Genomic DNA, 24,703 nt, shown 5'->3' on the forward strand with positions numbered 1-24,703 from the left:
GCAGTTTTTATAAATATTAAAATTCAATAATCACATAAAACATATTTAATAAACAACATCATAATGTTACAATCATTATTCTAACATCTGTATATATCTAACAAAAGATAAATATTTAAAAAGAGTTTCAATATCCTTAGACCGGCATTACACTTCTCATCACACAGGTACTGTGTACTTGCCCTTATTCAAATATCACTTGAATGAAGAATTAATAAAGAGGAATGTATAAAGATTAGTCTTACATCTTTAATATTTTTCTACATCTGCCCTTTGTTTCTAAGGCCGCTAGCCCACTGTCGTTTTACGAGCGTTTACGTGCCTCCATCGTCTGATCAGCGTAAACGTCGCGAAAACGCAACAGAACGTTAACGTCGCATAACGCATTTGTTGACAAGTGGTACAATCATGCCTATGGACAAAGCAGGACATGCTTTGTCCATAGGCCTCAAATAATACAATCACGCCGCTCTGCTCTGTCTGTGTGTCTCAAATAATATTATGTGCGGCGAATGTAAACGCTTGCCACGCAACGCAGACGTTGGAGAGACGCCAACATTTGTAAATCGCCAGTGGGATAGCGGCTTAAACGTAAACAATCTCAATAAAATCTCTTTAAATTCAAGAATAACATTTGTGATAGAGATTCCCAAAAAGATAACAATATCTGTAAATAAATGCTTGTTTAAAACGTGCATGTTGTGACTTAGTAGTATGGTAACTTGATACAAAGTGGTATAGAATCACGCTTTAGTGCTTAGTAGTTTAACTTATCTTAATACAATGTAGTGGTAAGTTGTGGCCTCAGATAACATCTAGAACTCAACCTCGGACTTAACACTATTCTTTCTACCTTTTCGGTATTCATATTCTTCAGTGGATTAGTGCCCAAGATATATAAATCACTGCATTTTTTTTAAAGTGCGTAGGAAATTGGTATCATACTGAAATTTTGGAATTATCAAATTCCATAAAACTTTTACGTATTTGAAGTATTTAACTTTTAGTCATATTTTTTTAGATAAGGTATTATGCCTTCAAATAATATCTTGTTTTAAAATACATTAAATCTCAAAATAATTCGTTTTCAATATAAAACAACTAATGAGAGTCATCTAATACAGTCTTTACTAAAATCGTGTATTAATATTTAATAAACACGGACAGACAAGTGTATAAGAGAATTCCTAATTCAAAGGTACTTATATAATACGTATATACTACACACACATTGGACTTAGTACCTATTATCAATAGAGAAAAAAAAAACATGTTGAAAAATGGCTGAGAATTGGGTAGTTGACTGGGTAAACGAATAAATATAAAACCTGAGCATTTAAGGTTAAACTTTTACGATACGCGTAAAAGTTACATAGCCTGAGCATTTAAGATTAAACTTTTACGATACGCGTAAAAGTTTAATCTTAAATGCTCAGGCTATGTAATTTTTTTCGTAAATAATATTTCAATTGTAATTATTACAGACTAAAACATTTTATTAGGCACTCATCACCAACGAAAACACGAAACTGTGACGTCAAGACACTTTATTTCTCTACTAACATTTTAACATTTCATAAAGAGTAGCTTCCTTTTTTTTTCTTTAGAGTAACTAATTGATTTGACTGCAGTCAAGTACCCAACTCACATTAGCGCATTAGGCCGTCAAACTAAGACATAAGCCATATGGATATAGTTCAATGTATACGTATATCGTAAAATGTGACCACGTTCTAAGGCTGAGATAACAAATACATGCGTAACATCGATACTTAGCCTCTTAGTTGCCTAACACTTATAAACGTCACGTGTGGGCATCGCCCTTTCATATCATTTGGCAAACTTCTCATGAACACGTCGCAGTTAATACACTGCCTACAACAACGTTGATTTTAAAAGAAAAAACAATAGTTGATTCATTTAAATCCACCATTTAGACTTCCATGGCCAAAAGGTCAGACAATAAAAGTTATAACTTTAAAATTTACATAGCATTTGAAACCCGTTTTAGTATAGTTTGTAAAAAAATCGCGACAGTTTAAATTCATTTTACCTTTTTTTAAAATTACGTTCTTTTAATAAAATTTATTTTCACTTTTCACAGTGCGACTGCGACAAATATTAATTCCTTAACAATTAGTTGTGATAAAAGAGTATTACTACAAGATCATTCTGTTCCTAAGATTTGGCATACACATTTATGGCTTGACACACCTTCCTCTTACTTATTTACAAACTAAATAAATTCCATTGGTGGTAATATTTTCAATATTCTAGTCAATGCTAGTGTCAGTGAAGTTTTAAACTGTGCAAGAAGACTGAATTAAAATATAATTACTGGACACTGGAGTACAATTTCTCGTAGGCACAAAATTACTGAGTATAAAATTATAATAATCACAGATATAATTACGCATCCATAAACTAAAGAGTAACATATTTTTTTATTAAAATATCTTCACTAACATTAGCCATTTTTAAAGTTAAGTACGACTCGACCACAAAAACCAGTCACTTTGATTGTGCTTGTATAATAATTTGTAAAATCATACTTGCGGAATCAAAATTGTTTGCAAGTGTGATTCAGGATCTGTAATAAGCTTGCTAGTGAGCGCCAACAGATGGCGTATTTCACAAAAACTATGCAACACGTGCTTTTAATGTATTGTGTGTTAGGAATGCGAATGATTTTTTGTGGCCGAGTTATTTTATTATTTAATTAGGTGTATTACCACACTCTGCCTCCCAGTCGTCAGGTATTAACTTACTAAGGTGCCTCTTAAATTCGGTGTATGTGCACGGATCATCACAGAACTCAGGCTTCAATTCCATTGGCACTTCCATCTTCGTATTGTTACGGTAGAATGTCTGTAAATATTGAAATGCAAACTTCATAATGATACCTTTTACATGCGAAATGTTATATTATTAGCTAAGTTTTTTTTTTAAGCAAGAACATTCTAAGAATGGTTTTTATTATTCAAACCTTTTATCAGAAAATATAAATATGTGTGTATTTAACTCCATGTTATCTCAATCAGTTAATGATCTGTTAAACCAGAGCCAATCCATTATTTTGTTAGCTAGATAAAAAGATTTTTCGTTTTGTTCTTTGTGTGAATCTTTACGATATTATTGCTTCAACTTACCTTTACAAAGAACACGTCATTCTCATCATCCTCATGTAGTTCCAGCACGATACTAGCGCCGTACTCAGGCTCCAGTAACTCGGTAAAGCCGAGCGCGCGCCACAACGATACGATCGTGACGTCATGACCAGAGTACACCAGCAGCGATCGGTCTACATTCACCCGACTTGTAGTGTCATCAAACTGCTGGCGAACTTGTTTTAAAAGTTCACCTGTAATATTTGTTAGTGTAAGTTTTGGACTCAAGACCTCGTTCAAGAGAAGACTCTTGCCCAGTAGTAAGACAGCAAGGGGTTTCACCCTTTGACTGCCACTGTAGGCTATACTCGACAAATCAGAAAGTGCTCACGACGCTAATAATAATTGTGTGATATTAGATCGGCATTTGTGATCAAATTAGTGACATGTGTACTGTTATTGTAGCTAAATGAATGATATAAGAGTATAATACATATCAAATATTTATTATAAAGCGATTATATACACAAACAACATATTTACCAATCTGCAACCTTTGCAAGGTCTCATTGTAGGACAGCATTGCTAAACTCAACATAAAAGGGGTGCGCATTTTAGTTGGGAACACATTTTTCGTCCAGTCGGGTAACTTTAGCCCTGCTTCCTGTTCTGTGAGCAATGTGCTGTACAAGAAGTCTGTTGGTAATATACTCCGTAGGGTCTGGTTTGTGTGCTTCGTCAAGTAGTCAAATAGCTCTTGAAATTTAGGATCACCATTGTGTAAAGCCAGCTGTTCCTCGTACATTTCCTTCCAAACTTTGCAGGGTTTTGTAGACGCTATTACCTGAAATATATTTACATTGTCACATGCAAGAGATGAATGCAGGGAAATGATTTACAGTAAAGCATTTGTTAATGATCTTGGTGAAAAATAATCTTAGTGTTTCATGTGCTGTGTAAAATATTTACAATATGACCCAACTAAACAGCTCTAGCCTAATTAAGTTTTCAATACATAATGAACTATGCACCTCATAATATATCCCGATGAAAACAAGGCAACAAAATATTTATTCAACAATTTCTCAAGACTCACATTATCCAGTTCTCTAGGCAAAGAATGCACAGGTATAGGTTGCCACATTACTTCTGGATGCCACATCTGTCTCTCGGTGGGAGGGAACAAGCCTGCCAGGAATGTGTACGCACTCATCAAACAACGTGAACTGTCACTGCTGCGCACATACACATCTTTCTCGAGGTACTCCTCTGGTATAAAGTTGGCATAGTAGCTCCTGTATTTCTTCCCTAGTTCATATAATTGCATTTTGCCAGTCTGTAAACATATTATATTATTATACCTAGTAAATTAATTCCAGTTGTCACTTTTTTTTAATCCTAATAAGTTATAAGGTATGGTGATGTGAAAAAAAATGTTCAAGACTGAACAGTTTTGTTTTTAATTTTCAGGTTTTGTGGTTAATTACTTACAGTATTTGACATTTTCAGAATAAAACTAAGTATCGACTTACATTTGTAAGACTTCCAAATCCATCTGGCCATTGATAGTTTTTGAATGGATCACTGTTGTAGCTTGATACTGGGGTTCTAGCTCCATGTCGGAATAACTGAAAATTGTATAAATAATATTATAGTGATGAATTATTTGTTTGATCTCTTTTATATTTGTGAAACATTAGTATAACAATAGGTAAGTTGTTAAATTTATGACAATGATAACAAAGTATCTTGAATAACATTAAATGATAACACTACTTAGTATAAATTAATCAAGATGCTCTCGAAGTTTCATCATTAAGTAGGTACTAAATATAAGAATGATCTGATATACTTAATTTAAACTTACGATTATTACGAGTCGCAGGGTTTTGGATTCGTAGGGTAATGTCTCGCTCAACACGCAGTAGCCAAGTAGACAGCTGAGAACTGCGAGGCCCAACACCACCACAGCAATGGTTGTCGATCTCTTGGGGATCTGGTGACACGTCGTGCGTTCTACCTTCGGTGTCGAGGGCCTACGCCATGTGTTCTCATCGTTATCGTACTCCATCGGCACTGAGTCACGAATTATTGAATACATCATTATGCTTAATAATAACAGACGACTATTTTATAACGTTATACCACTCCTCGACATGTAGATACAGCACAACTAATAATACTATTGTGTTAATACTAGTCACATTAATTTACAAACAAATTATAGTTTATTTTTAATCTTACATTACGCAGAGTACGAAGATACGCAAGGATAATAAGAAGAAAGTAGACAGAAGATTATGAGACGTTGTGATGTCCAGTATAAGATGGCATACAGAGATGTGATAAAGAAAGTAGGTTGCTTGTGAATAATTAGAACTGCAGTGGTATCTAAATAATAAATTCGTTAGCCAATCTAGCACAAGAACGACACAATATAAGCGAGAAACAAGCAAGGCCAAAATCGCGCAAGAAGTAATGTCAGCTGTCGTTTCGTCTATCGTCTGTCATCAATGTCACTGTCAGCATCAGAAAATTATAGGCAGGATTCAGATGGATAAACCGTTATAAAAACTCTCGTTTTGAATGCGACCGTCAATTAATTTATTAGGTAAATAGATCTTTTTATTGCTTAACAAGCAAGTAATTAGTCCGATCCAATACAAACTATTTTGATATTACTTTATTATTTTTGGCAGTAGTGCTGTGTGCTGTAGGGGTAACAAAACCCGGTGGAAAAGAATGGAACAGGAACGGAAAGCTTCAAATCGTGAAATCGAGCTTCATCAAATTAAAGTTCGGCAATGACAGTTGACAGTTTGTCTTGAGTCAATTTTAATTTCAACTTACTTTTCGTTTAATTTAACCATCCGTCTTAAATTTCTTGATTTGCCTGATTCATGCATATTCTAAACCTCTAATCGTCTGACAAAATAAGTACTATGTGATTATGTGTTCTGTGAAAAAGCCGGCGTAGTTTCTGTGAAGTATTTCCGACGTTAGATTGCTGAAATTATTTTGTAAATATTGTGATGCCTGTTGCAACTTCAATTCGTGTTTGAATTTACAAAATTAGCAATCAGTTTCTGTAAATGCCATATTTATTGAATCAAAATGGATATATCTTCGAATAATCTTACTGCATTACTACAAAAATTGTGTTCAGGACTGTCAGTAGATCCAGGTAAATTCCATTTTCAAAAGTGTATTGTGCATAAATGTCACTTATTGTAATCATATAGTGATTTGAATGATTATTTTGTGTTGGTTTTGAGACTATCTTTACACATTCATTTATGAATACTATACAAGACTATATTAGATATTTGTTTCCAAACTTTGTCACTGAGAAATGGTGTAAGTTTGTTTTATAAACATTACTATCTAGAGCTTACTGTTGTACTTTTTCTTGCCTTGAGAGAGGTTTGATAAATACATTAGTTGCTGTCTGAGAAGAGGCATAATATAACACATTGGCTTCTTTAGATATTCAGTCACGCAGTCAGACCATAACAAGACTAGCAACTATAGTTTTAACCTTTTTTTAGCATGTTGATTTAAACATTTGATATAATAGTGTGCACAGTTAAGCAGTTTTACTTTTTTTTTAAAGATGGTGCTTATGAATTGGCTGTATCATACCTGTCTTCCACTGGAGAGAAGAACCGTACCAGTCAAGATGAAAGAGTGCTCTGTCAGAAGATCCAAACTAAATTGGCGAGTGTTTCCTCAAGGGATGTGGAGAAATTCAATGAGTGTTACAGTAAATTAAAGAGCTCTGTAAGTATAAACTCACCTGGTTATGAAAAAATCATAATTATTATTACTGTTTCTCTCTCTCGTTTGTAAGGAGACCCTTGCCCTGTGGTGGGACAGTATTGTGTTAAAAAAAATACTGCTGTGCTTGTAAAGATCTTTGAAAGTGGTTTTCAGTACCTAGTTAGAAGCTCAAAAGTCTGACAACTAGTTGTATCAAAGGTTATCATGTTATTCACCAGGTAACTGAGTTGTAGAAGTCTGATAGGCAGATCCTCTGCTCCACGTAAAATACTGTTATTCTGCTGCATCGGGGGAAACTGGATGCTTACTCCAACATATTATAGTTGGAAGAATGGCTAACCTCCTAAGTGTCAGTGCTAGGCACAGGGTTCTCCCATTTCAAAAGACACTTAACACCTAAGACTATTAATTAGAGTACATCATTTATGACTTAGACACCTTACAAACAAAAAAAATGATTGTGTTTTTTAATTTAATTATTATCAGCCAGTATCTCAGCTGATTGTTTCTTTTTGTTGTCAGTTCATATTGAAGCAGAGAGTGTCAGTGCTGGCTCTGCTCCTGTCACTGTCCGAGATGCCACAACCCTCTGATTCTACCCAACAACTATTCCCTATACCACATCTTGGAGCCACTGTGAGTATAAGAACAAATTTGCTTTACCAGACTATACTTTGCTTGAATTATAACTGTACAGTATGTCTTTTTTTATATGTTTAATAGCTAATTAACTGAGACAATTTTCATAAACTTTAACATGGAGATAGTTAAAGGACCAAAAACAAATATATCTCAACAAAAATACTAGCATATGGATAGACCTGTGATGTGTAAGCTAGGCAAATTTATATTGGCCTACATATATTATCTTTTTAACGAAAGAAACAAATGAAAGTGCACTAATGCTACCTGACTGAAGGTGACCTGAATCATCTGCAATAGATGAATACAGGCCAGTGATGAATAATGTATCTAACAGAATTGTTTTTATACCATACATATGTATGAATTGTTTTTAGAAATCAGCAATAGGTCTATCTGGTGCTGCATCAAGTTCAAGTAAGAGTACTATTGGGTCAGCAAGCTGGGGCAGTCATGCTCCTAAACAACAGGGCTCCAACCAAAGTCTCGCCTCCAATATGAGCAATATGGCTTTAGCACTACAATCTCCAGGTTAGTATTATGGCTAATAAAAACATGTTCAAATTCCTAATAATCTATGTCAGTAGCTGGGTAACTGCTGCTCCTAGTAATGTGGTGGTAGTTCAATGCTTGAGGTAATGAAATATATATATGGATGTCATGGATGACTGCGATAAATATCCTCACACAAATTCCCAAGCTTAGCTAGAGAGGTAGATAAGAAACAAGAAAGCATTTTTTAATCAAAATGAAATTATTATTGCATAATGAATGCTTACGTTAATATAGGAAAGAGCTAAGCTGTTGTGATATCTCCATAGATGTAGCGAACGAGCGCACGTGCGTACGCGCAGCCGTGCTGGCGGCCACGGGCGTGCGGGCGCGAGGGGCGGCGCCGGCAGCTCGCCCGCAACATGCGCTACACGCGCGGGTGGCGCACCTCGGGGTGCTGCACGATAAACTGAAGGAGTTCATCGACCCCGCCTCCGGACTTATGCCGCAAGGTAAGTCTCACACAACTTATTTATAACATTTCTTGAAGGTATGCGAAAGTCCCCAACCCAAGTGGTAGATTTAAGGCGTAGCACCTACCTCTCCCGGGAGGAGACCTTTATCTAGCATTGCCACAGTAATAGCTGTTTTTACCTTAGCTCAAAAAATACGTCAATACATAAATATGTTGTAAATAAACTTAGCAATTTGCAGGTTCAATGGGAGAAGGTCTTGTGGCGTCGATCAGAGACGAACTAACGGAATACTATCGGAGTGTTGCTCTTCTACAATCGCAGGTACATACAACATTCATTTTATTCATCTTTGAGTGAATTCTTTGTAACGAATCTTAATGGGGTTGTGTTTGTTCAGGCGTACGACAGTGAAGGCGGCGGTAGCACGCTGCGCCGAGTGTGTGTGTGGGCGCAGGAGCCACTACATCGGCTGACGTGGCTTGCGAATATTGCACATGCTGCACATCACAAAAAAGGTTACATACGAATATTAAAAATATACAAACAATAAATGCTATAACGCCATCATTGCATCGGTCGTGGGTTCGATTCCCACACGGGACAATTATTTGTGCGATCCACAAATAATTGTTTCGGGTCTGGTAATACTTTGTGTCCGTTGTTTGTATGTTTGTAAAAGACCCCGCGACAAAGATATGCATTACATTATTACCAATTCACATTGATTGTGTTAGATTTACCTTTTAATTGTATTGGTGCAGGTGGCGAGCTCGCATCATGCGTGCACAAGTTCGTCCGTCACGGCGACGAGCGCGTAGCCACGCTGGCGCGGCGACTACTCACCGCACTCACCTACCCACTACTACTCATGCTTACACGCTGGCTATTACATGGTATCTACACTTTATGTTACTATTTATATGAATATTATTAAGTTTATTATGTTCAGAGTTTAATGCAATGGATATGTTTTTGTCGTAGGTGAGATTGACGATCGATTCAACGAGTTCTTCATCGAAAGCAGGAGTGGAGTACCAATAGATAGGATGTGGCATGACAAATATAGAGTGAGGTATGTGTGAATACTTCGAGTGAACTTAACACGAAAATTAAAATTTTAAATAGATCTTTGTTGGTATACATAAATGCAAATGTTTGTGTGGAAACTTTCCGGTATGTAGCTTGAACATCAGAATATCACATTGACCTCTTTTGATTTGTAAATTGACCAAAGTGTGTTCAAATTGGCGTAGTTGCGATATAATGTAATGTTGTGTAGGGAGTGGATGGTGCCGTCGTTCATGTCCCGCGAGCAGGCGGCGCAGATCCTGGCCACGGGCAAGAGCGTGGTGTTCATGCGCGAGGCGTGCCAGGACGAGCCCGGCCAGCACGACGCGCCGCCCAGCGACCACGCGCACCACCTGCAGGCCTTGCTCAAACCTCACACTGGTCATTATTACACCTTATTATGGCTAATGAAAATAGTTAGTTTAAAATCAGTGTTGCGAGGCGTGTGTTAATGTTTTATTTGTGTGCTAAGAATTGGGTAAACATGAATTCCATCTTTATGTAATAAAACATTAAGTGGCATAAATTAATTTTATAAAATGTAATACAGTCAACCTGGGTAACTTTGTTTAAAAAGTTTGCAAAACTAAAATAAACCTTTATCTATTGTGTTGGTTTCATATGAAAAAATAATCAAAACTAGTTAAAATTCCCACTGTCAATGTTACCCAAATTATTCAAAGTTACCCAAATTGACCTTACCATTTTTTTTATAAAAAAGCTTTTATACAATGGTCACGACTTCTTTGACTTCGTTTCGACTTGTTCAAAGCTGACAATATGATTTAGATTGGTCATAAATGGTGTTGTATGTGCAGGCGAGGCGGCGGGGGGCGAGGGCGTGGCGTGGTGGGAGGCGGCGGGGCTGCGGGAGGGCGTGGCGGCGGCGCACGCGGCCGCGTCGGCCCGCCTGCTGGCCGCGCTCACCGAGCACCACCACCTGCTGGACCACCTCGCCGCGCACCGCCGCTACCTGCTGCTGGCGCAGGGAGACTTCGTGCACCACCTCATGACTCTGCTGCAGTATGTCACTTACAAAATATGTTAAACAGTCCACACGCCAGAATTGAAATGTGTCGACGCGTTGCCGACTTTGATTTGTAGGACTTCATTTTGTAAAATTATAATTTGCTTCACCATACGAGTTTGCAATAATAAGCTTGTAATTAATATAGACGGTAGCGTGTAAAAGTCCACAGTCGGAATGGTTTAGTTAAAGTAAAAACTATAATGTGCAGGGACGAGTTGAACAAGCCGGCCACGTCGCTGTACGTGCACAACCTGACGTGCACGCTGGAGGCGGCCGTGCGCGCCACCAACGCGCAGTTCGAGCCCCCGCACGTGCTCGCACGACTGCACGTCAACCTGTACCCCAACTGTACGTATACTCCTATATTTGATACTTTCAATTTCAAATCGTCCATATATTTTTGTATAAGGCTAGTTATTTTATGTACTAATTTCTTTTTGTGTAAACCTATCGATTTCTATAGAATAATAGGGACGAATTTCCCTGCTTATCGAAGTGTTGACATTACTCGACATATTAAATGATAGCAAAAGTATTGACCGGTACTTAGTCAAATCGTAAAACTGACCATAAAAATTTCCTTTTTTATTATATTTATGATTCGTATGGTCTCAAAAAAGTCAATTCAAGTTAAATATCACATGTTTACTGTGGTCGTATAATTTACGCACGTTGTCAGGCGACGGTCGCGACGACTGCGGGTGGGACGTGTTCGCGCTGCAGTACCGCGTGGACGGGCCGCTGGGCACGCTGTTCCCCGCCACGTGCGCGGCGCGGTACCGCGCGCTCTTCACGCAGCTGTGGCGCGTCAAGCGCATCGAGTACGGCCTGCACGACGCCTGGCGCGAGCACGCCATACTGCAGAAGAGACTCAAGTACATGCCCGGTACGTGCCAATCGTCTTCTAATGCGCTTAGCTACACGTTTTTTGTTTGGCTATTCATTTTTATTTCTGTAGAGGTCGGTCGTGTAGTGACGTAAGGTATTGTCGACAGAGGTGTGGGGTCTGATGCGGCGCGTCTCCTGCTTGCGGCTGGAGGCACTGCGACTATGCGGCGCGCTGCAGGAGGCGGGCGGCGTGGGCGCCGAGCCCGCGTGGCGCGCGCTGCTGGCGGCCGCCGCGGCCCGCGCCGACCTGGACGCGCTGCTGCGCCTGCACCACCACGCGCTCGACCGACACTCCATACACGCCATGATACACCACACCACGCAGGTACACCTCGCATCATTTACTGCAGGAGGCGGGCGGCGTGGGCGCCGAGCCCGCGTGGCGCGCGCTGCTGGCGGCCGCCGCGGCCCGCGCCGACCTGGACGCGCTGCTGCGCCTGCACCACCACGCGCTCGACCGACACTCCATACACGCCATGATACACCACACCACGCAGGTACACCTCGCATCATTTACTGCAGGAGGCGGGCGGCGTGGGCGCCGAGCCCGCGTGGCGCGCGCTGCTGGCGGCCGCCGCGGCCCGCGCCGACCTGGACGCGCTGCTGCGCCTGCACCACCACGCGCTCGACCGACACTCCATACACGCCATGATACACCACACCACGCAGGTACACCTCGCATCATTTACTGCAGGAGGCGGGCGGCGTGGGCGCCGAGCCCGCGTGGCGCGCGCTGCTGGCGGCCGCCGCGGCCCGCGCCGACCTGGACGCGCTGCTGCGCCTGCACCACCACGCGCTCGACCGACACTCCATACACGCCATGATACACCACACCACGCAGGTACACCTCGCATCATTTACTGCAGGAGGCGGGCGGCGTGGGCGCCGAGCCCGCGTGGCGCGCGCTGCTGGCGGCCGCCGCGGCCCGCGCCGACCTGGACGCGCTGCTGCGCCTGCACCACCACGCGCTCGACCGACACTCCATACACGCCATGATACACCACACCACGCAGGTACACCTCGCATCATTTACTGCAGGAGGCGGGCGGCGTGGGCGCCGAGCCCGCGTGGCGCGCGCTGCTGGCGGCCGCCGCGGCCCGCGCCGACCTGGACGCGCTGCTGCGCCTGCACCACCACGCGCTCGACCGACACTCCATACACGCCATGATACACCACACCACGCAGGTACACCTCGCATCATTTACTGCAGGAGGCGGGCGGCGTGGGCGCCGAGCCCGCGTGGCGCGCGCTGCTGGCGGCCGCCGCGGCCCGCGCCGACCTGGACGCGCTGCTGCGCCTGCACCACCACGCGCTCGACCGACACTCCATACACGCCATGATACACCACACCACGCAGGTACACCTCGCATCATTTACTGCAGGAGGCGGGCGGCGTGGGCGCCGAGCCCGCGTGGCGCGCGCTGCTGGCGGCCGCCGCGGCCCGCGCCGACCTGGACGCGCTGCTGCGCCTGCACCACCACGCGCTCGACCGACACTCCATACACGCCATGATACACCACACCACGCAGGTACACCACACACCGGGTACTGCAGGGAGCGGGAGCCCGCATGTACACACATGACACACTACATCACGCAGATACACACATGCCAAAGTTCTCCCAACTTTTAGTCTTATCACCTCTTCCAAAAATGAGGAGACGGCGTGAACGACTACCGAACGGTAAAGTCAAGTATATAGAATATGTTGAATGTTTGGGAATCGAGAGCCGCTTAGGTTGGCAACTGTCTGCTAAAGGCGATAACTTTTTGTAAGCTTTAAATGTGTAGACGCGATCGCCGCAGGCCAAATATTGCCAAACAAGTACTTCGGATCAAAAAATGTCACCCGCTGTGTGTAACTATTACACAATAAAAAGTTTTTACGTGTCCAGGAGCTGCAGTCGTACCTGGGCAACGTGCTGAACGAAACATTGTCGCTGCGCAGCTTCGAGTCGACCCTGCACGCCGGCATCAACGCCGAGCTCGAGCGACGAGACAGAATCGAACAGATGAAGGCTGAACGAGTAGCTCGCGGTACGTGTTACCTACAGCATCAAATACTTATTACTCAGTTTCTTATTATATTTATTCACTAGCTTCTGCCCGCGGCTTTGTCCACGTGAAAAGGATAAACATATCCTGAGTGCAGTTAGTAGTTTTAATATTATTGAGGAACAAATATACAAACTTTTGCATTAATAAATATACCTTAATCTTATTCCATATTAGTGGGATAGGTACAACACGTTCACCCCCTTTTTTATCCCTTTTATACTTACATATGTATTCTTTCTCATAATCTTTTCTTTTTTTGGTCTTCCTCTTCTTTTTATTAAAAATTTCGCAACTATATGTATACGTTCTCATGCAGGCGAGTACGCGTTCACGGCTGCCGACGAGGCGCAGGATAAAGAGAAGCGGAAGATCTTCCACCAGTTCCTAGCGAGTCGCAAGGCTGACTTGAATGTCTGGGCGCGGACTTACAGGTAAAACAATGATTTATTTTCCATATTTTAGTAAGGCAACCATAATTTCGATTGCTTTTTAACTTTAGGTAAGATAAGGTTTATTTGTACATTATGGTGTATATGTATTTGTACCTTAAATGTAAATGTCTGTGTTAAGAGTAAGCTAGCGTTTTTTTGCATACACCACAGAGTGATCAACCTAGAATACATGTGCCGCCTATGTTGTGTAGAATGTATAATCGTGGATGTAACCCATCCTTAGTTGTCAGCCCATCTTTTTACGTTTGTATTTAGAAGAGAAGAGAAGAAAGCTATACTTTCAAAATGTATTCCTTTAACGAATGTAACCAAATGTGTCATATCAAGATACAAACAACACTTTATGCACAGGAAAGCCCCGGGAGTAAAACGTAAAAAATTCTAAGAAGCAAAGAATCATTCATAATTTCATACTATCATTGACAAACTTCATTATTGACCTTTGATTCATACAATTGACACTGCAGTGAACGTCATCGTATTTTCTAGAACATTGCCGTTAAACGTTAACGATATTATTCACGCTCAATCAAGTTCCGCACGATATTCACCTCGTCACCCGTCACGTGTATTTCCGATATACTTTCAACGCTTATTCACTCTTACTGACCCTAAAACATTATTTTACGTTATAGAATTTAATATTAATGTTTAGGTCAATTATATACCCTGATTTCATGATTAAAACCTACTGTATTCAAAAATTTCTTGTTTGCTTGTAATTTTTCGTGATGTTTATTGGGCGTTGTTATTCAACGCTGGCCGGACATAAAACCCCCGTATGTATGATAGTTATGATAATAGTTTGTGAAAAATAGAATGTATCAGCTAGCTGAGCTGTAAATGGGCCTCGCACACGTTTTACTAAGTTCATTACATTGTACTAACCTTAGACCTGTGCAACTGTAATGCAGTCTGATTTACTTTCACTTTTATATTATCACCATCGATTTGTTTTTCTAAAAATAATATAATTTTATTTAAACTATATATAATGCTGATATTTTAAACAAGTAGGTACCTAAGAGCTGTATGCTAAAGATCGTTAACATTTCAGAGGCCACGTGACGACGTTGATCCTCAAGCTGGCTCTCCACGCGGAGGTGTCGCTGCAGACGCTGGCGTTCAGGCTGGACTACAGCGACTTCTACAAGCGCGGCGACGCCAAGCTCCACGAGCCGCTCACCTACCAGCACAAGAGACTCAGCGAGATCGGACTCAACCTTGCCAAAGTATGTACAAATATAAACCACATTTTATTAAGAGACGGTCCAGTCTCTTAAAAAAATGTGTAAATTTTATATTTGTACAAAAGGACACAAAAGTTAATTTAAAATATATAACTTCCGTAGTAAGAATTGCTCTTGTGGCGCGCGGACTTTTACAAACATAAAAACAACGGACACAAAGTACAACCAGACCCGAAACAACTTTAAGTCGATTGCACAAATAATTGGAACAGTGGTCGCGGGTTCGATTCATACACGGAAATGAATCGAACCCGCGACCACTGTTCCTCCCGACGCATGTTAGTGGCGTGGCGACTAAATTAACTACTGCACCACGGAGGTGGTAGTAATGTTTAAACCGAATTGTAACGATCGGACCTGAAGGAACAGCTCGATCGGAACAAGTGCAGTAATTGCTTCGAGTCGGTTTTGTCGATCGATTAATATTGCCGAACTGAACTCATACCCGAATATTTGTTTAACAAGCCTTATGGCACATATATTAGAATAAATACCCAAGGTACTATTTGTTTTCCCATGACCTTCCAGAAGCGCACGTAAAGTTACATTATAATTATTTATATTTGTATGACATCATGCATTTTTATCAATTCTCATAAAATTTATCGAGATATCAGTCACCGGTTTTTAAATGGTGATGCAAACTTGATAGTATATCTCAATATCTCTGAAGGTAATACATATTTTTAGCGACATATTGAAATAATAATAAAACAAGCATTTTATTGGCGAACAAGGTAACAATATGTTAATCCAAATTTTACACTTAAAACTGCTATTAGGTATTACCTGAAATAATAACCTTTTTTAAATGATTACCGGGTTTGAATTATGGCATCAGTGATAGTACTCCGATTATTAAATAATTAATCCTCGTAAATTATCTACCGATAAAAGAACTACCTATTATATTTCAATAATGTTACAAAATTTATACAGTAAGATTTAGCGACTAAAGTATCACTTCTGCTAAAGTCTTCAGGAAAACACAAACGTATAAAATTAATTAAGCGCGCTTATTTTGTCATTTGAAACTGCCTAAAGTAGAAACAATGATGTATTGTGTTACTTAATTTGTCATTATTATACTTTCAGAGTAAATTAACAGATCGTACGAAGAAGAAATGACAAGTTGTGTGTACAGAGACTTGTTCCCAAGCTGTATGCACGCGGTGGATAGACATCGTCTGTGTTCGCACCAACTTAACATAGAGCACAATACAAATACCAAAAGCAATCTCATATATTAAGTCTTCGAAAATTGTATTATAACCCTCATATTCATAAACACACTATAAACCTATTTTAGTTAAAAAACTACTATAATATGTTTTCTCTTTTTCATTTCGCTAAGGAGTGAAAGGAACAAAACTCTTTATAACTTCATATATTTTTATGAATAAGAGGGTAAGATTTTTACTGTAACGATTTTCACAATTGTCTCCCTACTTTAATTGTTAGGTTTATCGCATAATGTGCAAATACTCTAGGCATGTTATTACTGTTATTGTTAACTAACGCTCTCTATGGGCCTGTTGTGTCATTAATGCAGCATTATACATTTTAACTTACATATTTTATTTTTTATTTTCCTTTTGTTCTTTCTAGATCTTTGGTTAGCGTAATTCCTATTTAAGGCGTTTACCGTTGACTCACTTGGGTAATGATGTGAGTCATTGTATTAAGTACAATATAGAAGTTTGTATTATGATTCAGTCTTATAGACTATAGTCTTTAAATTAACTAAATAATTGAATAGGTTAAGGTTCGAGTGAGTAATTAAACGAAGTGAATCGTATAATACGCATTTATTTACTTAACATCAAAACTTTTTGGTAAACGACATTTAATGTACATAATTTCATCAGTCACTGATCTTTGATGATAGAAACAATCTCTAACACCAGACAGCGTACGATTAGCTGATCTATATTATTAATATACGATAAGCACGCCCTCAACATGGTTCGACGTAAATATATGTTTCCTTGTATTTTTCCTTTTAAACTACAGTGTAATTCAACGTGTAAATTCCACTTGAATACAACAGTATGTGTTGTGTGCTAGAAAAATACTGATTTCGTCAACTTTACTGTAAACGTAATACATTTTACACGAAATGTGTACACGTGACGTCACCAGGTGCGTCAGGGGGAATTCTCATGAGGACCCGATGAGCCACATTATATCTAGACTGTGCGACCACTCGATCTACTGACGTCATTGTTGACTGCACAGTGTGATAAATGCTAAGTGCACACGTCCTGCCATACGTAACTAATCTAGCTTACTTTCAAAACATCGTAAACCTATTAGTTTTTATAAGTATACTCACTATAAATAGCGCCTCTTGTTATGAACGGATGTCCAGCCGTATCTGTCGAGACTAGACGTCGACCCCAATACTCGGGATTCTTTTAATTTCCTTGTTCGCCAGGAAGTAAGTATACCTACTCATATATGGCAGTGTAATGTCGTATCCTAATATACAATTAATAGCTTGCAAACAAGTGTATCCTATTAACTTTCAACATCCATAATAATATAATTATTGAAATAATCCATTACTGAAATACCAACATTTGTAAAATCTATTTAGTATTCTAAAGCAATATTCATTTATATACATTTATCATTAACATAATCTCTAGATATCTAACGAAGCATCGATAATAATATATTTGTACAAAAGTAGGCACCATAAATAATAATTCAGTGTTCACTAAATAACTAAAATCTCATAATATTATTGCATTTATACAAATTCATCTATTCTTAGTTTGCATTTCGTGCACAGCTAATAATACTTAAATCTCAGAATACAGAAATAATTCCATAAACAGATATAGAACGTTACGTTTTCCTATAGTTTTAGTAATTAGCAGGTATATGAACACTCGCGGTAGATGTACCCGTCTAAATTGTGAGGAAAACTTGACGTGTTACGACGACGGTAATAAATATTATTTGACTGTTGGTTAAGTGTTGTCGGTAAATAACCAGTTGTGGTTGGAATCATAGATACTGGCAGGTGCGCTTATGTACGGGCTTCTTGCGCAGAGCGGCTCTCACCGCTTCTTCGAACACCTCGTTCATGTTGACTCGCTCCAGCGCCGAACATTCCACCAATTGAACAGCCCTGAAAAATACATGATAAAGTTATTACTAGCTGTCGTTCGCGGTATTATCAAACTCTTAAATATGTATGTACAACAGCCCACTTTATATTGATAAGCCTTGTCTATGTGCAATAAACCTGCGCATAGCTGTGAGCTGCAGTGAGTTTTGCGCTAGTTCAATGGTTTAATCTGAAAATTAAATAACGACAGATAACAGGAAAACTAAGCATTATACTCGTAGCTAACATTCTTGCTTGCAATGACTTGCAATTACTTGCAATGAAGGTGGGTGTTCTAATCTACTAATAAAGGTTTTGACGTTTAAATACCTAATACCTATTCATAATAATATTCTTTCAAACAGTTAGCCTATTAACAAATTAATTTGCATAATCTACAAGGTCAATTATAGAAAAGGCAAAACATGAAAAATGCATTATTAGTTTTTTAACAGTAGTAAAATGGCTTGATTTATTTAACAAATTGTTCCTGTGTCGTCATATCACAAGTTGTCGTGGCATTATCAGCGAGTGATAAGAGGCGATAGCGCAGCTGCCGGCGGCGCGAGCGCACGATAACCCTTGTCACTTCTGTGTCGTTATAAAAAATGTTCAATTTCTATTTGATTGTTAACAGCTATCATGTGTAAATATTGATGTTTTATTGAAACTTACCGAATTTTCTTTTTTAGTTTTTTCCCCTCTTGCGTCGTAATCACTTCCTGGTCGGAGTTTCGCAAATCTATTTTAGTTGCTGAAATAGTAAAACAAACCATGATTAGGGATAAATATATAAATAGCATTATGTAATTAGGTTTATTTATAGTTTGCCTAGTACAATCAGCAGCGGTACATTAGTGCAAATCGCGCAATATTTATGTGAAATACGTGAGCGGCATCCATGCTTTGTTTGTCTGTATGTTATTTCACTTTTGCTTATTGCTAGAGTTCTGATGGGATTCAATGCCCTTCAGAAATACTTCACCCTACAAATTGCTTGTTTGTAGAAAGATTATCATTACCAGTTGACTGCTGCTAATTATAACAGCTTAATTATACAGTGTGACTAAGCAAAGCTCACTAACTACGAATTTAACATTGTCTCTAAAGCAGCAATTAAGTTCTTCCTTATTAACACTAATTCTGCTAATGGCCGCAAATTGCTGTACAGCTAATAAGTCAATATAATAAAACTACTGCAGATTACAATTTTGTAAATGGCAAAAATAATTACATGTTAGCCTAATAGGGGGCTACTAATCACCGAAGTTTACTATTATCGTTTTAAGTACAAAATGAAATTAGTTAGGTAGATACTTACTATGATTTATGCATTAAAAATTTATATACTCAATTCTTAACAAAACAGCAGGTTTTTATGTCAAATTCATAATAGATATCTAAACATAAATAATCTAAAAATTACATTTGTAAAGAAACGAAATGACAAGTAGGTGACGACTGACGAGCTACGTCTTTTCCACAAGCAGACATCATCATAATCATCCTTAACATCTAATATTAAATGCATATAACAGTCGGACATAATGTAGAACTCACCAACTAATACAATAGGTACTGACGCACTGAAGTGTTTGAGCTCAGGATACCATTTGTGGATCACATTTTCGTATGACGAACGAGTGCCCACTGAATAGCATACCAGGAAACAGTTTGTCTGTAATAACAATAACGTATGAATTATTAAACACATTACAAATGCAATCTGCTTAAAAAACCAATGCAATGTAACTTAACTTACCCCCGGCTTTTGAGGTACATTTAGCGGTAGTTTATCTATTCAATAGCGTATAAACTCATATAAAATACGTTATTAAATAGATAAACTACCGCTAAATGTACTTAGAAACCGGGCATTAGTGATGTTCTACTCAAAAGATTAGTCATAGTAGGTAGGTATATAATAAAGCTATATGTTTTAAAATCTCGTAATTCCCCGTTTACTCATAAAAAACCGTTGTTGACATTGCTGTGGTTTTGTGGGTTTAATATATTCAATAGCAAAACAAAACAACGTCATTTCTATCCGAGGTATTTACTCATGTTTATGTACTTATTTAGGTACTGTACCTACAGAGTTTGATTGGGGGAATGGGGGAAAATATAAGTATCAAGAACTAGTCAACTAAAATTACTTCACTAAAAATTGTTCGTTAAAATAACGCTAGGGGCGCTGATTTCTCGAAGAACATTTAGTCGTTTGATGGTTCAATTTTATTGCAAAAGAAAATTACCAGCTGGCTTTTGAAAGTAAGTACTTAGTTTAAATTACTCACGTGTATATAAGATAAGGGCCTTAATCGTTCGTAATCCTCCTGTCCGGCCGTGTCCCACAGCGCCATCTCCACCTCCTCTCCGTCCACGGTGATGTAACCAACATAGTTGTCGAATCTGTAACGATACAAAATAGCTGCTATTAATCCATTGTAGTAAAAGTGCTGCTGGATGGACTGGAGAATACTGGAGATACTGACTGCTGGACACACACTACGATACAACCAAATTGGGTTCTTTAACTGACCGTAAATTAGATCAAAAGTTCTATATTTTTCAAAAAAAGTTAGTTTACACAGCATAGGCCGTTTATTCTACTCTTGATTATGCAAGTGCACACCTAACTGCAATCAACACAGTACCGATCCGAACTACCAACCTATCCTTAACTTAATAGGTAATTCAGTACTTTGTTAGGTAGACTACCTTAGAGACTGCTTTTGTTCTAGAATACTAAAAATAAAAGTACGAGAAATACACTCTCGTTGTAATGTAGGTGGGTAATGCTTTTATTAGCTGACTAAAATTAAGACTGTCTAGTACGGCACAAGACTTAAAAATAACCCTAAAGAATGTACGTACGTGTCATTCTATTTCATTCAATCCACATTTAACAAGATAATGGACGTAGCTTCCTACTTTTACGACGTGAAATACACTTTCCAACTATAAACTGTTACGACGGACTACTAACATTACCTATGTAGGTACTTTAAAGAAGCGGCGCCGGTAGCCCAGGCAAAGAGGACACAGAGCTCTTGCATCATCATATGATCTCTACCGACTTTACTTCAAGAATTTGAGCTCAGTTTAAGTTAGGCGCATTGCAAATATTATGTGGGTAACCCAAAATTACAGATAAAATAATTGAAAAAATCTTTACAAAACACCTCACTAAATATCATTAAAGCGCAGCTAAACTTTAATAGGGCAACGGTGTAGTTAATCGTTTCTTGATTTAATGACTGTTAAATTACATCTGATAAACTACAAAATTGTAAGTCATTAGGTTTGGTTTAGACTTAAATAGACTTTACGTCTACTTACGTGCAGTGGAATAACGATTATAGATTTCTTAAAAAATCTAAATGTTCTAAAATATAGTTCCTAATGATAAACTCCGAGCAATCGACTTATAAAATTTTTCTACCAAGACCAGGGGTATTGAACTGGAGACCACTACGCACACAGTAGCTCATACTTGCTACCATTGCATCACTTTACCTATCTAACAGTTACTTTTGTACGTACAAGCCTAACTAGTAGATAGATATAAACATACCGACCAAAGTAATAACTAAACAAATGTTTACGTTCATTTATAAGCACGAAGGTACCTTTTCCAGTGCACGTCAATAATATTCCCGATTAATCACTATTAGTTACCCCATTTTATATTATGAGGAAAACACATCATCAGCTGCTAATTTTCCTTTTAGAAATGTTCAGTTTACATAGGAAAATGATGCATTTTACCTTTACTGGGCAAGACTATGACGTCCAACGTAATGTTTACAGTCTTCTTGGTTTTTCACAAACAACCAATAATAACAACAATACTTAGATTTATACAATGTCTATAAACAGCTACTTACCTCTTATGTCATTATTTTATCATAACCTTAGGTATGTAGCTATGTACTTGGATGTTATTAAGTCACGACTACTTACGACCACAAATACTCATGCTTAATATACTTGCTTACTTAATAATAAACTTGTATTCTAGTAAGTTTATGAGGATACATTAATGGATTTATGTTCGTATTTCTTTCTTTAGCTAATAATATGTTCAGCTTTTTAATAAAATTAATACAGCTTCCGAAATTCCTCGTTTTTATGTTGTTTTGTTATGTATGAGGAACCGGTATCCACAAAATTCTGTGTCAAATAATGGAATAGGGGCGTAAGAAAATAATAGCGAAGAAACGGCGAATTAAACCGGTAATTCATGTTAAGTTAAAATTATGAGTGTCGTTTGCTGTTGAGATGGATCGCAAGGAAATCAAAGTTGGTGTAGGCGTACGGCCAGTTTCTTAAGGAGGAAACGACAATGTGTAGATACAATACAACAATGCCGCGACGTATTTGACTTTATAAATAGTGCAGCTCGCAATGCTAAGTAGGTACCTGTCCGATAATGTTCGCGCACTGGTCGCGGATGGGGCTATACTATGCCGGCTATACTTATAGCACTGTACGCAAAAGTTTACTTGACATTTATCTAATAGTACTCAGCCGTCTTTTATCTTAACCATCTACAGTATTGCCAAAAATTAACGCCAGACACTATTTTATGCATTGAGAGAGAGATTGTTAAATCGGAAATCAACAGCATTTTTTCATAAAGTTGCCTAGCTATATTCTGATGTCGATAACAGGTAAATACTAAGAAACGAAAGACAATAATATTATATTGACGTCTTATCTTCCAACAAATAAGATAATCTAGAGTAAAATGATTAGGTACATACAACTAAGTACCACTTATTGCATACGTGTTTACTGTAAAGGATATTATGTTCAACTTAAATAAGGTCTTCATTTTCTCTTTCCTGAATATAGGTACCCATCCAGAATAAGTTTTGGGGCTTCAAATGACTTTAGGCCATGGCTGATATTTTTTGCTTAACGACATGACCTTTGTAATTTTGTTTCAATCATCAGAGTAAAATAATCTTGTGGAAGTTTAAAATTAAGGTTTTGAAGGACGATACTTACGTAAATATTTTTATGGACCATACCAAAGTACTAGATAATGCAGAAATATAGAATTTGATAGAACAAGCCAAACAGGATATAAACGACACATTCTTGGCTTATAATGATGATCATTTTATTTAAGTAATATGCCTTACATGAGATTAGTCATAGAGGTAAATTCTACAGTATTGAACAAATTTGAATGACGTAAGACGAATCGATTCATCATCACCAACATACTCAATAATAAAATACTAGTTTTAACTGTGTTCGAGGATACATTGAGTATTTACACAACTAATTTTCCATAGCTAGCGAAACCAAAGACAAATATTAACGCTTCAAATAGGTACAATTAAATTGCATCTAAGTATGAATTAAATACATACATACTCATAAATAAATAATGATTCTCAAAATATATAATGCTTTTAATATGACTCAGTTAGTTAAAATAATACGTATTTAAAACTGGTTATTATTTCATAGAAGGAAAATTATATAAAATCTTTCCTCACTGGGACTTGGTGTCCACATTAAGAATGTTTAAATGAACGTACCTATGTGTTATATGAAAACAAACTCATGGAATCTGCTAAGTACTGTAGGAATATCAAGTGTGTCAACAAGGTAATATTATAAATCTGTGATAACGATGTTACGGCACTGACTCGCTAATTTAGTCTCACGTCGCACTTACCTGTCGCAATCGCCCTATTGACCTAGCAGACGCGGCACCTGCCTCGTCTCAAACATTACCGGAACCAATTAAGAATTTTAAGTCAATACTTACACTGTAGGTACATATTCTTTCGGAAATTCGTTTTTCGTATACACGTAGAGCAAGCAGGTCTTGCCGACCATACCATCGCCGACCACTGTTATCTTCAGTCTTTTCGATGTCCCCATGGTGCGTGCGACATCCGACAAATTGTTAAACACGGTTTTCACACTAAGTTCACTATCCGAGCAATAAACAAATTGTTCCACACTTATTTAAAATACAGCTGTAGTTACGGCTGAGTGGCAGCGTACTGCTCACCTGTAACTTGGTCCTTGAATCTTATCACTTAGTGATGTAATGATCTTATCAATCTTATAGAAATACTAATGATAACGACACCAATGTAATTGAAACAAGAAGCGCGCGCGCACTTTCGCGGTCGAGTGGCGAGTGTTGACGAACAGTGTGAACTGTGAATCAGTTCAGACTGATAGTGTCGCTCGGTACTGCGGCAAATGCTCGCACCACAAACATCTAATTAATTCTATGAACGTATTACGTACAAACCACGGCCGTAAATGAGCGAACGTCACGCATCTCATTTGTTTATTATTCGACGC

At 38.6% G+C, this 24,703-nt stretch overlaps 3 protein-coding genes across 5 annotated transcripts; 1 reads left to right on the top strand and 2 right to left on the bottom strand.

Annotated features, from left to right (window-relative positions):
• Nucleotides 1-30: 30 nt before the first annotated feature.
• LOC142980421 (lysosomal acid phosphatase-like) lies at nt 31-5,624 on the bottom strand. Of its 2 annotated transcripts, XM_076125799.1 has the most exons (7): nt 5,352-5,624; nt 4,975-5,183; nt 4,640-4,735; nt 4,204-4,443; nt 3,651-3,951; nt 3,150-3,361; nt 31-2,868 (listed from the first exon to the last, which is right to left on the bottom strand). In XM_076125799.1, exons 2-7 carry the CDS (start codon nt 5,176-5,178, stop codon nt 2,716-2,718), a joined length of 1,206 nt encoding a protein of 401 aa, XP_075981914.1. In that variant the 5' UTR covers nt 5,179-5,183; nt 5,352-5,624; the 3' UTR covers nt 31-2,715. The 2 variants fall into 2 exon arrangements, with proteins under 2 accessions (XP_075981914.1, XP_075981905.1); XM_076125790.1 differs by having other exon boundaries at nt 4,975-5,624.
• A 115-nt stretch (nt 5,625-5,739) lies between these two features.
• Nucleotides 5,740-16,816, top strand: Grip91 (gamma-tubulin complex component 3). 2 transcript variants are annotated; one of them, XM_076125777.1, is made up of 18 exons: nt 5,740-6,291; nt 6,721-6,887; nt 7,410-7,523; nt 7,907-8,060; nt 8,351-8,533; nt 8,736-8,818; nt 8,895-9,012; nt 9,259-9,390; nt 9,479-9,569; nt 9,777-9,946; nt 10,384-10,588; nt 10,804-10,943; nt 11,275-11,481; nt 11,591-11,808; nt 13,379-13,520; nt 13,858-13,972; nt 15,051-15,225; nt 16,339-16,816. In XM_076125777.1, the coding sequence occupies exons 1-18, from the start codon at nt 6,222-6,224 to the stop codon at nt 16,369-16,371; spliced, it is 2,517 nt and encodes an 838-aa protein (XP_075981892.1). In that variant the 5' UTR covers nt 5,740-6,221; the 3' UTR covers nt 16,372-16,816. The 2 variants fall into 2 exon arrangements, with proteins under 2 accessions (XP_075981892.1, XP_075981884.1); XM_076125769.1 differs by lacking the exons at nt 5,740-6,291; nt 13,379-13,520; nt 13,858-13,972; nt 15,051-15,225; nt 16,339-16,816 and adding an exon at nt 6,330-6,464 and having other exon boundaries at nt 11,591-12,822.
• Nucleotides 16,817-17,036: 220 nt separating this feature from the next.
• Nucleotides 17,037-24,579, bottom strand: RhoL (Ras-like GTP-binding protein RhoL). The gene is made up of 5 exons (XM_076125845.1): nt 24,153-24,579; nt 20,659-20,773; nt 19,922-20,039; nt 19,037-19,115; nt 17,037-18,382 (listed from the first exon to the last, which is right to left on the bottom strand). The coding sequence occupies exons 1-5, from the start codon at nt 24,266-24,268 to the stop codon at nt 18,259-18,261; spliced, it is 552 nt and encodes a 183-aa protein (XP_075981960.1). The 5' UTR covers nt 24,269-24,579; the 3' UTR covers nt 17,037-18,258.
• Nucleotides 24,580-24,703: the final 124 nt, after the last annotated feature.

The sequence above is a fragment of the Anticarsia gemmatalis genome, chromosome 2 (genome assembly GCF_050436995.1).
Source record: "Anticarsia gemmatalis isolate Benzon Research Colony breed Stoneville strain chromosome 2, ilAntGemm2 primary, whole genome shotgun sequence".
Classification (NCBI taxonomy): domain Eukaryota; kingdom Metazoa; phylum Arthropoda; class Insecta; order Lepidoptera; family Erebidae; genus Anticarsia; species Anticarsia gemmatalis.